The 14,545-nt window shown below is 43.1% G+C and overlaps 1 protein-coding gene across 6 annotated transcripts in view; it reads left to right on the plus strand.

Moving 5' to 3' along the window:
• LOC110986431 (epidermal growth factor receptor-like) overlaps positions 1-14,545 on the plus strand; it is a 118,075-nt gene that overhangs the window by 75,069 nt on the left and 28,461 nt on the right. For 3 of the 6 annotated variants that reach the window (XM_087135099.1, XM_087135098.1, XM_022248283.2), the window contains exons 4-11: positions 584-712; positions 1,340-1,405; positions 2,292-2,410; positions 3,323-3,464; positions 3,802-3,915; positions 4,341-4,452; positions 5,839-6,003; positions 8,006-8,271. In XM_087135099.1, the coding sequence (XP_086991225.1) occupies positions 584-712; positions 1,340-1,405; positions 2,292-2,410; positions 3,323-3,464; positions 3,802-3,915; positions 4,341-4,452; positions 5,839-6,003; positions 8,006-8,271 (1,113 nt within the window). Of the gene's footprint in view, positions 1-583; positions 713-1,339; positions 1,406-2,291; positions 2,411-3,322; positions 3,465-3,801; positions 3,916-4,340; positions 4,453-5,838; positions 6,004-8,005; positions 8,272-8,726; positions 8,921-14,545 lie in introns of all 6 variants that reach the window. The other 3 variants (XM_087135100.1, XM_022248301.2, XM_087135101.1) reach the window with 2 other exon arrangements.

Below are 14,545 nucleotides of genomic sequence, written 5' to 3' on the forward strand. Positions count from 1 at the left end.
AAAAAATTGGGGGGAAGGAAATTCACAAACCCTGTTTAGAATTCAGTGGACCATAAAGTGCTCTAATAATGTAGCACCGGCTTCGACAGCATAACAATTGAAAATTTAAGTTGGTCTGCCCAGGCTGTTTGAGGTGTATCTACTGGCCTGTTTTCTTAGGATTCATTTGCAGTGGGTTTTGTTGGCTTGCATTTTTTTTATGCATTATTTTGAGTGTTTATCCTGCATCCTACTCGGCATACTTAGGTGCATCTAGGCTTGTCAATAAACCCCTCAGGTGGGACTAGAACCCACAACCTACTGCTTACAAGGGCAGACATCAGGGCCGATTCAAGTCAGATGACAGGCAGGTACAGCACCAAGTGTTTCTTTACCATGTGATTTGAAATGAGACTCTCAGAAGTGGTGAAGTTTAAATCTTGCTCAGTCCAACAGAATGCATTCACAGAAAGCAAAGAACGTCCAGCGTTCATTTCTTCCCAGCCAACGAGCAGAGCTTAGATCGACTGTACGCAGGTAGCCTCATGCTGTTCAGTCTAATAGCCACGTTCACCTCTTGTCTCCTTCACCTCTTGTCTCCCAGAAATCATTAAAGGCAAGGTCAAGTTTGTGGACAACCGTGACCTCTGCTATGTCAAAACCATTGACTGGCATGACCTGCGTCCAGATCTAGATCCGTGGTACTCGGATCATGCCACATCGTGCCCTGAAGGTGAGGCCATATTCAAACCTCCCCCCGTACATCTAGTGGGGAGAAGAGGGGGTGCAGGGATTTTTTGGGGGGAATTGGAAGGCCAACATTTCAGAAACGGCGTTGGCATCTTTCTTACCAGTTGAAATTTCTTTTCCAGGCGAAAATAGTTGGACATTCATTTGTAGAAATTTTTTTTTTTTCTAGCCATGCCACTGTTTCCACCCGTAACATTGTGTGGAGTGAATTCCAATAAGTGCACTGTCTAAAGATGTAGGGTTTGCCTACTGGTGGCCAATCTTGGGGGGGGAAATCTTGTGGTCATGCAGTACATTGATGTCATTTGTGACTCGCTCGGCAAAAATGAGTCACGCGTCGCCAAAGTCACTTTCGAGTTAAAAGCCCATGAAAGGATCCTGCAAAGTATTTAAGCAGTAGCAACCAACATTTTCAAATCGGCACAACGGTGACCGGTGACTCCTGTCCAAAGAGCGGGTCACATTTAATCGGACTCTGCTGCAGTTACTGTGTGATGTCGAATACCAGAGTGACCACCATAGGATAAGCGGCACCACCACGATCAGTAACTGCCCCTCTGAGATGATGAATTCTTCCAACTTTTATCTCTTCTCACTTCTACCTTTACAGATCCTCCTTGCGCTCCAAACTGTCCTGGAGGATGTTGGGGAAGTGGTCCCGATATGTGCCAAGTGTGTAAGTAAAAAAAAAGGATCTTATACGAACCGAAGAGGTGCCGGAGATACTGGGGAAAAAAAAGACCTAAATATGGAACTTCGTGAATAGCCAGCTGCTGAATTAAACTCCAAGCCCCTCCGGATTCACAAAGTGTCCAGAGAATCTGTCAAAAATAAATGAGCGGTTGGCACTAGATAATGTGGTTGGTCTTCATACAAACTTGAAACATGGATTACATGTACATCTGAAAATATTTTGAGTGCCTTGGGGCAAACCGATCATTGAACGAAGATTTGCCACATAAATTGTCTGATTTATTATTATGTTTATTAATAGAGCAGACAGCATCAGGTCAGAATGATGTGAATCGTAAAAATTATGTTTGGGCTAAACTACAGGATTAGGTTTTAATACAGAAAGCAAATATTTCTGACGGTCCAACCGATTGAGAGATTTATTTAGGAAATGCCTTTGATGTGCTGGCATATGTACCAGATGAATGTAGATTGGACTTGATTGAAGAAAAAATGGGAAACTTTGCCGAAATTGAAGTTTGAATGCCTTGATCTGTTCCCCTGAGATTCGACTCAGTGAGACTTTACAGCGTCTCAGCTGAACCATCGTTTGAAAGTTAGCCGTGCTCCTTGAGCAACTTGGATCCTGAGCCTCACAAGTGCGTTGTATGATATGCACTACCGACGGCATACAACTGTGTATTACGTGTGTGCTCGAAAGTATTTGCTGCATCCTTAATCGTCTCTTCTGTGCAGGTAATGTGCGGACCGCACATGGTTGTTCATGCCCATAGCTAAATCCCAGTGTGGCGTTATAGATTACCGGTGGATCGCACTTGTGTACACAAAAGGTCTTTATCACCCTTTGTCTTTCCTTTTTTCCTTGTTAGTGACTCGTAAAAACTGCAGCGGGACATGTGACTACCGTTGCCGGGGACCGACGCAGGCCGACTGCTGCCACCGTAGCTGTGCGGCTGGCTGCACTGGACCAAGTAACAGAGAATGCCTGGTAAGCATAAGAAAGCTAAATGTAAGCCTACATTTAGGTTGGTTCCCTAGTGGACATTTGGTTATGCTGTTTCCAATGTCATTATCATACATGTAGGCTAGGTAAATCTTAAACCAAAAGAGGTTTTATTTTTTTAATTTGAAGTGATAAGTAGGACAGTTACGTATTAATCCACTTGTTTGGGGGTAAAACTATGTTTTTGTTTATAAATTTCAATTAATAATGAGGTTGTTAATGGCGGGACCGAGATTTCACTTTTGCATGGAATGGCCCTCGGGTCTCCACATGGTTGTATCGAGTGCTGTTAGCAGGTTAGATACCAAGATGCCTACTGTCATGGAAGAGATTGTGTATGACGTCATTCGATGATAAAAAAAGGTCAAAAATTGTGCGCTGAAATATTCCTGTGTTGTCACTGCAGCAAAACTGATACTTCAGTGTGATGCATTTCATTTATGGTCACTCTGTTGACAACTTGTGTTCCACTTTCTGAGTCGTAAAGAAAAGAAATGTGGCCCTCTCTGAAGACTCATTGTAGACTCATTGTAGTCAGTTGGCAGTCAAAATAAAGATCTATCTTTGCCATGAGTCTTTGCCATCTATCTTTTGCTCATATCTGAGTCCATGCTTGTGTCAGACGCGGTGGACAGTTTCTGTGTGATTGCATAACATCAGGGACTGTTCGGTGATACTGTCTGCATCTCTTTATGTTGATATGGAAAACTAGACTTCAAATTACGTGACCTTAGACTGTAGGCTTGGGGGTCTCTAAAAGCAGCCAAAGGTTAGAAAAAAGTGTCCTAATTGTTGCCCATTCAAAACCTGCCCGGACTGTGCTCATGCAACTTTGAGCATTTCAGTTTTGACAAAGCCAGGTATAATAGGAGCACATTCTCTTTTCTCAACTTTCAGGCCTGTCTCAAGTTCACCATGGACGACCAGTGCGTTGAGGCATGTCCGCCTCGCACCATATACAACCCGGATACGTTCCAGAACGAGCCCAACCCGGACTTCAGATATGCCTACGGGCCCAGGTGTCTCACCAAATGCCCCGGTAAGGAGGTTGTCTCTAGATCAGCTCCCTGATCTGGCAATTTCTTGGCCCTTCAGAATCTTTTTTACTTTGTGTGAGGTTGAGTGCTTTGTACACATTTTGAATTGTTCATTTTTTGTCCTAAAAATGGAGAATTGCTTGTTTTGTGTAGCGCTGAATTTAAAACCCCCCAAAACCAAACTAGTCAAGAAAAATTCACCTTAAGAGAACTTTGGTTAAGGAGTTAGCCAAACAAACCTCCAATAATAAAAAAAAAAGAAACTGGATGTCATCCGACAATTCCTATTTCAAATTCCTCACAGTTTGGTCCATTGTTCATCTTCTTAACATTGTGCAGATAATGTCTTGGAGGAGGGCGACAACTGTATCAACGAGTGTCCCACGGGAACCGTTGAAAGCACAGTACCGGGAGAAAATAAATGCGTGGAATGTGATGGCCCCTGCCCCAAAGGTACGTCAGTGAATCATGCAGTCACTGGCTCTTGAAAGGTGCCTGTAGTTTAGGGATTTCAAGAGTGCTAATTTATCATTCATTTATCTCTGTGTCTGGAATTTTTTTTGGGGGGGGTGGGCGTCTGAGAATTACAGATTTATCTTCTGACACGGGCTGTTGGTTTGGGAATTAGGCCGAACGGTAAGATTGGAATCACTGAATGCAGGAAATCGTATGTGTGTCTGTGTGTGTGAGGGCATGTAAAATTGGAAACAAGAGATGCCATCTTTGGAAAGTGGTGTGAGTTTCAGATAGCAGAATGAAACAGGCAGCATGTCTGCAAGTTGAGCTGCCTACTCAAAATTTTACTGGGAAACTCTGGTGTTGGCGGTGGAACAGATGCGTTTCATCAGAATTTTTGTCCAAATTTCTACTCTGCACAGTGTGTGACGGTGTTGAAGGCGCCCTCTACGGAGAAGACTTCATCAACGGGTCGTTGTCCAACTGCACCATCATCAAAAAGAACGTCTTCATCGGCACATCCTCGTTTGAAGGGTAATTCTAGCATCTGCAGTTTCTGTTTCCCTGTTTGATGGGGCGCGCACTTTGCTGACACTCGCTGTGCATCAGCAGTGGTATTTTGGAATTCCCTTCCCTAAAAGAGCAATTAGTGTTAGTGTTGTGTTGGAGTCCGTCACAAGTCCCTGCAAGTCCCTGTAAGTTCGTCACAAGTCCCTGTAAGTCTGTCACAAGTCCTTGCCAGTCCCTGTAAGTCCGTCACAAGTCCCTGTAAGTCTGTCACAAGTCCTTGCCAGTCCCTGTAAGTCCGTCACAAGTCCCTGTAAGTCCATCACAAGTCCATTACAAGTCATTCAGTCTTGAGCCAATTCACAAGCTGTTCAAAATGAGCCGTGACAGAATCATTCTTTTGTCATTGTTTACCCTATGACTTACGACTGGCCTTGTGAAGGGACTTGTGATTGACTTTGAAACTCGTCAAATTCTACATCAAAGTTTTGTGAGCATGTTCAGAACATTGCTCGTCGACAAGATGACGTAATAGTGGAAATGCGTAAGACACAGGCAGTGCGGGTGAGGGTGGTGGGTGTACATCCTTTTCTGGAAAAAAATGGGGGGAGGGCAAAATGAAAACCAAAAAGGAAAGAAACGAACAAGGAAGGAGGAAAGGGGAGGAAATGTGTCACTGTAAAAATACCCCAGAATAGACCTTATTCATAGGGAAGCCATTTTTCATCTTGTTCCCTAAATCTGTCATGTTCTGTGTCATCTGTTAGATGGGATGGTGCCAGACTCTTTTGGGTTCCAAGCCTCACTTTCATTTTTTCTTCCAAATGTGGCTTAAAACAGATATTATTGCATCAACAAAATTTGACGACTTTTTGTTGACTTTTTTTACCACCGTTATTTTTTACTCGCGGGTTCACAAAGTGGAAAGTTTTACCTCACTTTCAATTCAAGATGGTGAACACATGAATACAGTCTATAACACTCTTTTCATCATTGATGGTATGTCAGTTTGCTGCTGTTGAGTGCTTTGTACCCCTCCTACCCCCCCAAAAAGCAATTTCCCTTCCCGGCGACGTCCATACTTCAGGATTTAGGCATTCCTGTTCCAAAACAGCATTGCCTAACCTTTACAGAGGAAAGCCACACAGCCTTATGTTGCGATCCTGGCAGAATCTTTCTCAACACAGTTTTCTTGAATGGAGAAAAATGGAACAACTTTTGACAAAGGCACCCAGAGGAGCTGAAATTTCCAGGAATTCATTCATCACTCACATGCAGAAAAAAAAAATTTCAGGCAACTCCGTGGCATCGATTTGTGTTGTAGATTACCGGAGCCAGCAACCAGTAGGGAGTGTTTTTTTTGTATTTTACATTTCCTCACAAAATGACATTGCGTGTGCCTTTTTTCGGCAGGGATCCATTTTCGGGGAAGCAAGGCATTTCTATGGAGTTGCTGGAGCGCCTGAGTACTGTCCAGGAGGTTAAGGGATTTGTGTCCATTCAGGGGCACCACGTCCACTTCACCAACCTCACCTTCCTGCGCAACCTGAAGAAGATCTACGGCCGCAAGTTGTATGGGTAAGGACACTCGCAGTGTGTGGGGGAGGGGGGCAAACAGAAAGCACTGATTGGCTGTCCCTCACAGCGTCGAGTCACAGGTCAAGCTCAGTTTCCATGCCAACAGACCTAGACAGCATCGATGACGTGCGATCATGTGGCTGCTCTTGAGAGCGACTTGATGCAAACGGATGCAGAGTGTTGGTAAGGCTGGATCCTGTTCAACTTTGCCGACTGTCTGCGTCGAGTGGTCCAAGTACGGTGCAAACAAACAAGCCAGCATAATAGGCATTCAAGGATGTTTGTCTTGCGAGAAAGTGATCTGCTTTTGACTAAAATTATAAATGAAACTCATCAAACTAGAGTGTCTGTTTGGCCTCAAGAAATATTCAAACCAACTAAAAAGGCATATTATACAAAAATTTTCCAGATTTGTGTATGTCACTTTTTGTAACATGGTGTCACACTCTGTCACTGTCCTGTCTGTGTGTCTCGACCAGTAAATGGAAGCCATGCTTCATTATATAATGAGTCCCGTGTCTAGCAACAGGGAAAGAATGTATCTCACTTGGATAGCCCATAATTTGACTCACGACGGGATGATCTTGTGATGAGATTTTGCGATCTGGTAAAGACTCTGTTGAGGTGCTGATATCGAGAAAGTGAACAGATTATGTTCAAAAAAATTTCCCAAACTTTGAAAAAACATTCCATATTGATTCCATTGCCAGAGCAGTTTTATTTATTCTTACTTCTGTTTAGTCCAGCACCAAGTGCCAATTACAGGACGATTGTAAGTGACATTGAAGACTATGATGAAGAGATGTTCAGTTGAAAGAGATTCCAGGGAAACCCAGAAAATCAAATAAGGAACTGAGGACCCACATGGCGACCTAGGTGGGATTTGAACCTAGGGTTGCAGAGGTGAAAGAGCTAGGAAAGCGCACATGTGATTGTTTTGTCGTCATTTCACCCTTTTTGTGGGGACCCCAAAAATTCCATAGCGATTTCTAGACAGAGCACACAGATTGGATAAAACAGAAACAGGTAATATAGGTATAGGTCATATGATATATAAGGCATACCAGGCCGTAACTGGCTCACACAGGTTAATGCTGAGGTTGAGTTGGGCGTATGATCCTCACGAGTTTGGAAAAAGCCAACTTTTATACAGTGTTGAAGGGTTTTTAAAACTTTTTATACAACTTTTATACTCTTCTTCAATGTCTGAAAACGATTGACATCCTTTTGTGGTTGATTGTATTGAAAAGTGCACCGTTTTAAACATTTCAAGTTCTCTGTGCTTTTTTGGAAAATGCCGGGCACCATTGCTGTGTTGTCAATCAGGGAAGACACCGCTCAGTTTGTCTGTTCAAATTGCGAACCCAAAATTCGCTCACCAAAAGAATTTGTGACAAAGGGGATACTCGTTGGCTAATTTGCCATTGATTCAAAGACTCATTTGGCGCGGGATATGTGACAATGGGGACCTCCCTCTATTGTGTCGTCTTTTGTGTTGACGTCATCTTTGGAATTCCTTTCAGACATCCGGGGGGGGGGAGGTGCAGTAGGCACAATAGCCTAAAGCTTATGCATCACATGGGGGGTCCCCTTGGCTACATATCATGCTGGATATACAGACACTCAAGAAGCAGTGTATCACAAAGAGAAGTGGAAATTTCAAATGGCAACATATCATTTCCAGCATTTTGTTGTGTACACAAATCAATGTAACATGGAGGTTTGCTCAAGAATATTGAAAAATTCACATTAGCAGGAAAAACCGCAAAGGCATCAAAAGAACCCTTTATAGCAAACAAACATTGAAAAAAAAATTGAGGAAAATTGAAACTCCAAGGTGCATTCTTCAAGAACTTAAGGAAACAAATTGCATTGCCTGGACCCTTTATAAAGGGATGTCAGAAGTGGACATTGGAGGAAGGAAATGTGATGAGTGAGTTGAGAGACCCAGTGAAGCCATGAATTTGAAATGAAAAGCAAGTGTTACCCTCGTTCATTACAGCAATATGTCTGATCATTTTGTACCCAACCCACCACCTCCACACTTTTCCAGCATCGATGGACCAAAGCAGTACTCGCTGTTCATTAATAGCGACTCGCTTGAGTCGCTGGGGCTGACGTCGCTCCAGCGCATCAACAAGGGGAACATTCTCTTTTACGAGAACCCCAAGTTGTGCTATGCCGCTGAGGGCATGTGGGACAGTATTATGAAACAGCCCGGTCGGCAAACGGTGGAGTTTTATCAAAATAAGGAGCAGCAAGAGTGCAGTAAGTACTTCTCTCCCCACCCACCCCTCTCTGGCATGGGTTCTGGCATGGCATCCATCCACTGGGACCTCTGTGGGATCGGAGAGTTCAGATTCCTGCAGCATCTGGTGACCATTTCAATCTGAGCTGAAGTTTGGAACGGTTCACACGAAAGAGAGATTCAGTTCAAAATGACTTTTTGTCACAGTATGAATTGTTTGAGAAACTTTCTCTGCACCTTTCCCATTCCATATAACTGTGGCACTTCTGTGCTTATCCTGTGAGCAGGTAGACACAAATTTGAAAGTTTTCACAGCTCAGTATGAGATGTTACCAGGATCTTGCAGCAGTGGCTCGACAGCAGAAGGTCCCAAGTGGAGTTTGTATTGAGAGTAAATTGCATGTTGAACGATGTAGAATACTAACCCTCCTGTGTGTTTGTTTTCATGGCCGCATGAATGCGTTGTTGTTGATAGCAACCACGCCCTGTACGTCGCATCGTCCACTGTGCAGTCGCTCAGTCTTGTCAGTTTGCAAAGGATTGAGTCGGGCGACGTGAATATCAAGTTAAATCCGTGGTTGTGCTATGCAGACGAGGCAATGTTTGATGGGATAGGTCACAGGGACATGGAGGTGACCATCTCTCAGAACGGGGAATCAGTCAATTGTGGTAAGTATGGAGAACCATCTTGCCCCACCCAGCTTCCCCCCTCCCCAGCCCTTCTTGGCTATCAGACATTCCCCCAGTCCAGCTCAGTCGTGATGCAGGAGAGATGCTTGTAATCAATCAAGTGAGGTTCACTAAATCCAGCCTCGAAGACATCTTTCAGATTGTTTTTTTTTTGGCTCCATGAAGAAGTCTGAGGGATGCTTCCCCTCCCCCCAGGAAAATCTAACCAAAACGAATCCCACTAACGCACGCTGCTTGCTTTTGTGTCCAAAAGTTGGCCGAGTTGTTAAAAGATTTCAAACCACTTTTAAAGAAAAGGTGTTTTTCATTTGGTCAGTCCAGTCATTGCAGTACTTAAATTAGCTGGCTACAGGACTGAGCTTGTAATAATTATGGTTCACCTGATTGGTTGAAAGCAGACCCCCCCTGCCCCTGCATCACATAACCTTAACCCTCCAAAACCATAACCTGCACGTTTGCATGTTTGATAAAAACTGACGCATGCACATCCCCGAATGCACTTCATCACTCCATAACCAGGCTGACGACAGAGTTCCTGGAGGTGTATCCTATCGGACACTCTCCCACCTTTTTAACACATAATTCGAACCTTTTTCTGTGGAACATCTCCTGTAATTTCACCTGATTCCTGAAGCTTTATTACATTTTCGGAAACGAATTCCGGTATTTCAAAGTAGCAGTTTTTTTTTCCAAATAACTTGCACCGCTGCAGACATGTCAGGGCTGCATCTAAATTTTCATGCCTAGAATCACTGTCTTGGGCTACGTGGGTCAAGTAGCATATCGCCCCCTCTTGTCTACAGCCACCCAAGGGCGGATCCAGGGGGGGGTGGCGGGGCAATTTTTTGGTCTATTTCATTTCCCTTCCTTCCAAATCATGTGTAAGCACCAAGATGTTGCCTCAATTCCTCAGAAAGGCCTTAAAAGTTTACGTAAAAAATTTTCCAACAGTTTGGCCCCCAAGAAACAATTTCGACCTCCCCCCAAAAAATGTGGTTCTAGATCCGCACAGCCCAGCCCTTATTCTAGCAGTACATAGCTGATCCTCACTGTCTTTGGAATCTTCCCCCACAGACATCTCCTAGCTTCAGTTTTAGCTGTGTCTTAATCACGTCTTTTATTCTGACGCTAAACCTCAACTCGCTCACCCGGATAAAAAAAACTCAAGCGTGTCCCTGCTCACGTCGTGCCGTGAATACAAACCTTCAATCGTAGCTCCTCCAAGTATGACCTGACGTGGGTCTCATGGTCCTCGAAGGGTTATCTCCTAACTCTGCCAGCCTGTCTATGCAGTGACGTTCACCGCCAGTAGGTGGTCTGCAATCCCCATGTGTCCAAAAGCCCGCTGTTTCGGAATCAAGGGGCCTACTTTTTGTATCCCAGTTTAGATTTGGCATTTCTTGTGATGGCAGACCACCTATCAGTTATGTGCCTGGTCAGGATTTGTTGTGTTGAAATAACTCAGCATTCCTGGATTTTGCATTTTTGTTCAATGGGATTTGTTTGCATTTGGCAACTTGGAATCTGCATGAGTTGGATTTTGTTATTTTTTTCTGCATGGTTTTGCATGCATTCTATTTTTCGCTAGATCTTGGTTTTAATGGTTTTGTTTGAAATAAAGAAAGCAAGATGGAACCATCTAAGAATGATTAAAAAACCTCTGTACAAACAAAAGAAAAACTGCTTAATTAACCCCTTCATACCGGGAGGCGTCCACAGCCGTGGCTGTGTGTGAGGATTAGTGCATACCACACATACAGTCTATCCACCATGCAGCTGCTGGTTCAATGGGGCCTGCTGCTGGACAGAGCTTTGCACACTGGGCATACCGCAGTCCAGCAGTCACGGTCAAAAGAATCCCGGCGTGAAGGGGTTAACTTCATCAAGTTTCACAAGTGTGAAAAAAACCAAAAAAACAGATGATGCTACTCATTTGATTTCCATTTTTTGAATTGAAGAAAAAATAGGCTTTGTTTCCAAAATGCTACACACACACAGACTTTTAATTCGTGAATAGGCAGTTCCCCTACATTGAAAAAAATAAAAGGACACTGATCATTAGATCATCAAATGTGAAGAAAATACGGTACACGTTGTCTCCTGTCTTCCATACTTGACATGTGCTTACTTTTCATTTGTGAAGTCCTATATTGAAGTCCTATCGTTCGTTCTTCTCATTAGTCCACAAATCACCTCCTGGCAATGGCGTAACTAGGGCTAAATGTGGGAGGGAGCCCCGGTGAGGAGGGGGCACGGGCATCCATCCACGGAGGGGCACATGCCTCCAACATTGCCCTCCCACCTGGCCCTCAAAGTTACACCACTGCCTCCTGGCCGCTGTCAGTTGGGGAGTGGAACTATTTGTGTTGGAAATTTCATGAATAATTCATGATTGCTAATTTGAATTTATTCAGCTGTGCTGCACAGCCACACCCACTTTTAGCATTACACTCTTTCACAAATGTGATTACATTCCTTCCCCCCTTCCATCCTTCAGATTTCCCACATTCTGGTTCATTGTGTGTCCACGTTGTCGGTTGTGACTGTCGTCATTGTGATTGTGAAATTAAAAGTCAAAATTTCTTCTTCTTTTTTTCCCCTGCTGCCCATTTGCCAGCTTGCTGTGTCTTAGCAATCCAAAACAACTTCTTGAGGCAATCGTGCATTTCAACCCTCAGTACAGTTCGACGTTTCACTGGACATACTCAATGAGAACAACTCAAAGACACACAAGTGCCAGTTCCATTCAAAAACAGACAATCCACACATACGAGGAACTCAGAACTGCCAAAGAATTCTCTGGCCCGCAAATTGGTTTTCTCAATTGCAGGATAAGACTGTTAGGTTTGCATTTTGCCTGTCACAGCGTAGAGTAAATATGTAGAGATGAAACGAATGCATGGGAATGAGCCTAATACTGGAATGCCTGCATCTTTGGTCATAATGATTTAATGAACCGGCATTTTGTCAGTACTTTGATAATATGGCCCAATCCGACAAAAACTTGAAATTACCTGGAGTGCTTCTCGGCTTCGTCCAGTCACAATCAGCGAAAATTGCTCAGGTTTTCCACAAAAATGTTTTATCTTTGACATGTAAATAATAACACATTTTTAATGTGTGCCCAATAGTGCATTGTTCAATAAAGACTTGGTACAGCGCTTGTAAGATTGGGTCATATGTGGAGTATAGGATCTGCTCTGGAGGCTTTGTTCCTACAAACTTGATTTGGAAACAAAAATTCGCAAAAATGACTTTGAAATATGCTGTATAAAGCAGAGCTCTTTCTTTACCTGGGCCAATTTCATAGAGCTGCTTACGTACAAAATTTGCTTAAGTGCAAAAAAACCTTGCTCAAGAAAAAGGTTACCAACTCAAAATGCTAACCAAAAGACAGATAAATACCATTCCAAAACAGTATACATCGCGTGAAGTTTTGGCTGGTAACCTGATTTGTCAAGTAAGGTTTTTTCACGCTTAAGCAAATTTTGTGCTTAAGCAGCTCTATGAAATTGGTTGTAGTCTGAGAAATGGGAACAAAGCAAAATTTGATATATCAAAATATAGTCTGTATAAACAAATCCTCCAATGCTTGACTAGGTAATTGTATTTGTTGGCTATAACATTTATCGTACCGTAACTCCTGACGCACCAACACCCCTTCCTCGGTAGTTATTAGCCCCACCCAGTGATCGTCACTCCTCAGACTCAATGTGTGTTGGTTGGATAGGCCCACTTTTAAAAACTTTTGGCATTAGATTAGATTTCTACAGTAAATTGATCACAGTTGGATGGACCTGAATTCAATTGATTCAATCTCTGTTGAATGTTATGCTGTAAAGATCAAGGAAAATCCGTAGTAGTTTTAAACTCAGATGAAGGAAAGAAACACAAAACTGGTTCTTTCCGTGGCGAACTGTCACAGATGAAAACCCAAAAAGATTGGACATCTGTGAAAATGTTGAATTTGTCAAGGAAAGCCATTTATGCATTGGTACATGTCACGGCTTACCACTGAATAAAATGTATGATATCTAATAGGGGAAAGAAACATTTGGAATTCCTCTTTTTTGGAAATCTGGAAATCCCTCTGGAACTGGCAACTGGAAATTGGATTTATAATTTTAAGTAGCAAAACATGTTTTCCATATTTAGAAAAATCGTACTTGTGCATTTCTGTGATTCCCAAGTAATTTGTTGTATAACTCAAGCTCTGTACTAAAAAAAAATGTGGTTTGAGAGAAACATTCTGTGGCATTTCTGCTGAATCATAAACTATCCTTGGGCCGAGCCATCAGAATTTTCCAAATGTTCATCTAAACGGCAGTAATTCTCTCCGAATGTTGCGCCGTGCCCACATGCTTGTGTGCTCAACGTTTTGAAGGCTGCAACCTTGGGGCATTTCCAGACGAGTCTCCCCTTATAACACCGACCCATTAAACACCCTGTGTGTAGTCATAAAATCCCTCCTCATGCGTGAAACGAACTCCATGTGTGTTTGCAGTCACCTTTGTATGAAGGAAGGGAGGGGGCTCTTTTTGATTAGAAATGAGAGCAGTGCAAATTTATCCCTGGCTTACAGAGTGCACGTGAAAGACAGTGGAAACTGCCCTAGCATTTCCCCCTTAGCTGTGCATAGAATTATATTTGACGTGTTGACTTCAGAAACATCAAAATTAAGAGCCTGGCCACTGACTGTCTTAATGCTTATAAATTGGTTTGAAAAGGTAACATTCAACAGAGACGGCAGCACGGTAGTTGTGAAACACTGAATAAAAAGAGATATTTTGACTGTAAAGCAAATGAGAAATAAAATTTCAAACTGAAATTGTCTTATTACCAAAATGGCATCAGCTCGTAAGTCCGACGCCTCACACATGTAGGTCCGATGCCTCATAAGTCCGAAAAACACATTAAAAAATTCCTTAAGTCTGATGACTCAAAAGTCTGACGATTATTAGTTTATTTCGACCTCTAGATCTGACGCCTCATTAGTCAGATGCCTCATAAGTCTGAAAATTAGGACTTTTGAGGAGTTGGACTTATGAGGTGTCGGACTTATGATAAGCACCCACCAAAATTCTACCTGAGGAGTCCAGGGGAGGGGCTTGTAGAAAGACAGCCTTCCTCTTTCTGTGAGGGCTCAATCTCTTGTAAGGTACATGTACTTTGTCTTGGTGGCAGATGTCCAAAGGTCAAAATGTTTGGTTGTTCACTAGAGGCGATGTTTGCTTGCAAGTAAATTACTAAATGTAGAAAAACCAACCGAAGTTACTGCCTTAGATGGTTATGTATGTGTGTACATTCGAACCTGGCAGCATTGGAATGCGTATAATTTGAATGTACACCAGTGCCTGATTGCCTGTCCAATGTCTTAATGCCTAACCTCAGTAACAGTTAACTAGAAAGTAAGAGTTTCCGTCGGAGGAGGTACTAGATCATTGGGGACAGCCCCGAAAGGGTGGAATTCAGTGTTGACCGTAACTTTGGTCTGTACAAATTGGTGGGAACCGACAGAATTGGAGTCTGACTAAATCAGGCTGCGATTTCGTGTTCTTGCTGGTGAGAGAGCTCCGGCAATGCAGTGCTTTCTCAGTTGTTAGG

This window comes from Acanthaster planci, linkage group LG03 (genome assembly GCF_054643075.1).
Source record: "Acanthaster planci isolate LZ-2023a linkage group LG03, COTS_SCS, whole genome shotgun sequence".
Taxonomy (NCBI): Eukaryota; Metazoa; Echinodermata; class Asteroidea; order Valvatida; family Acanthasteridae; genus Acanthaster; species Acanthaster planci.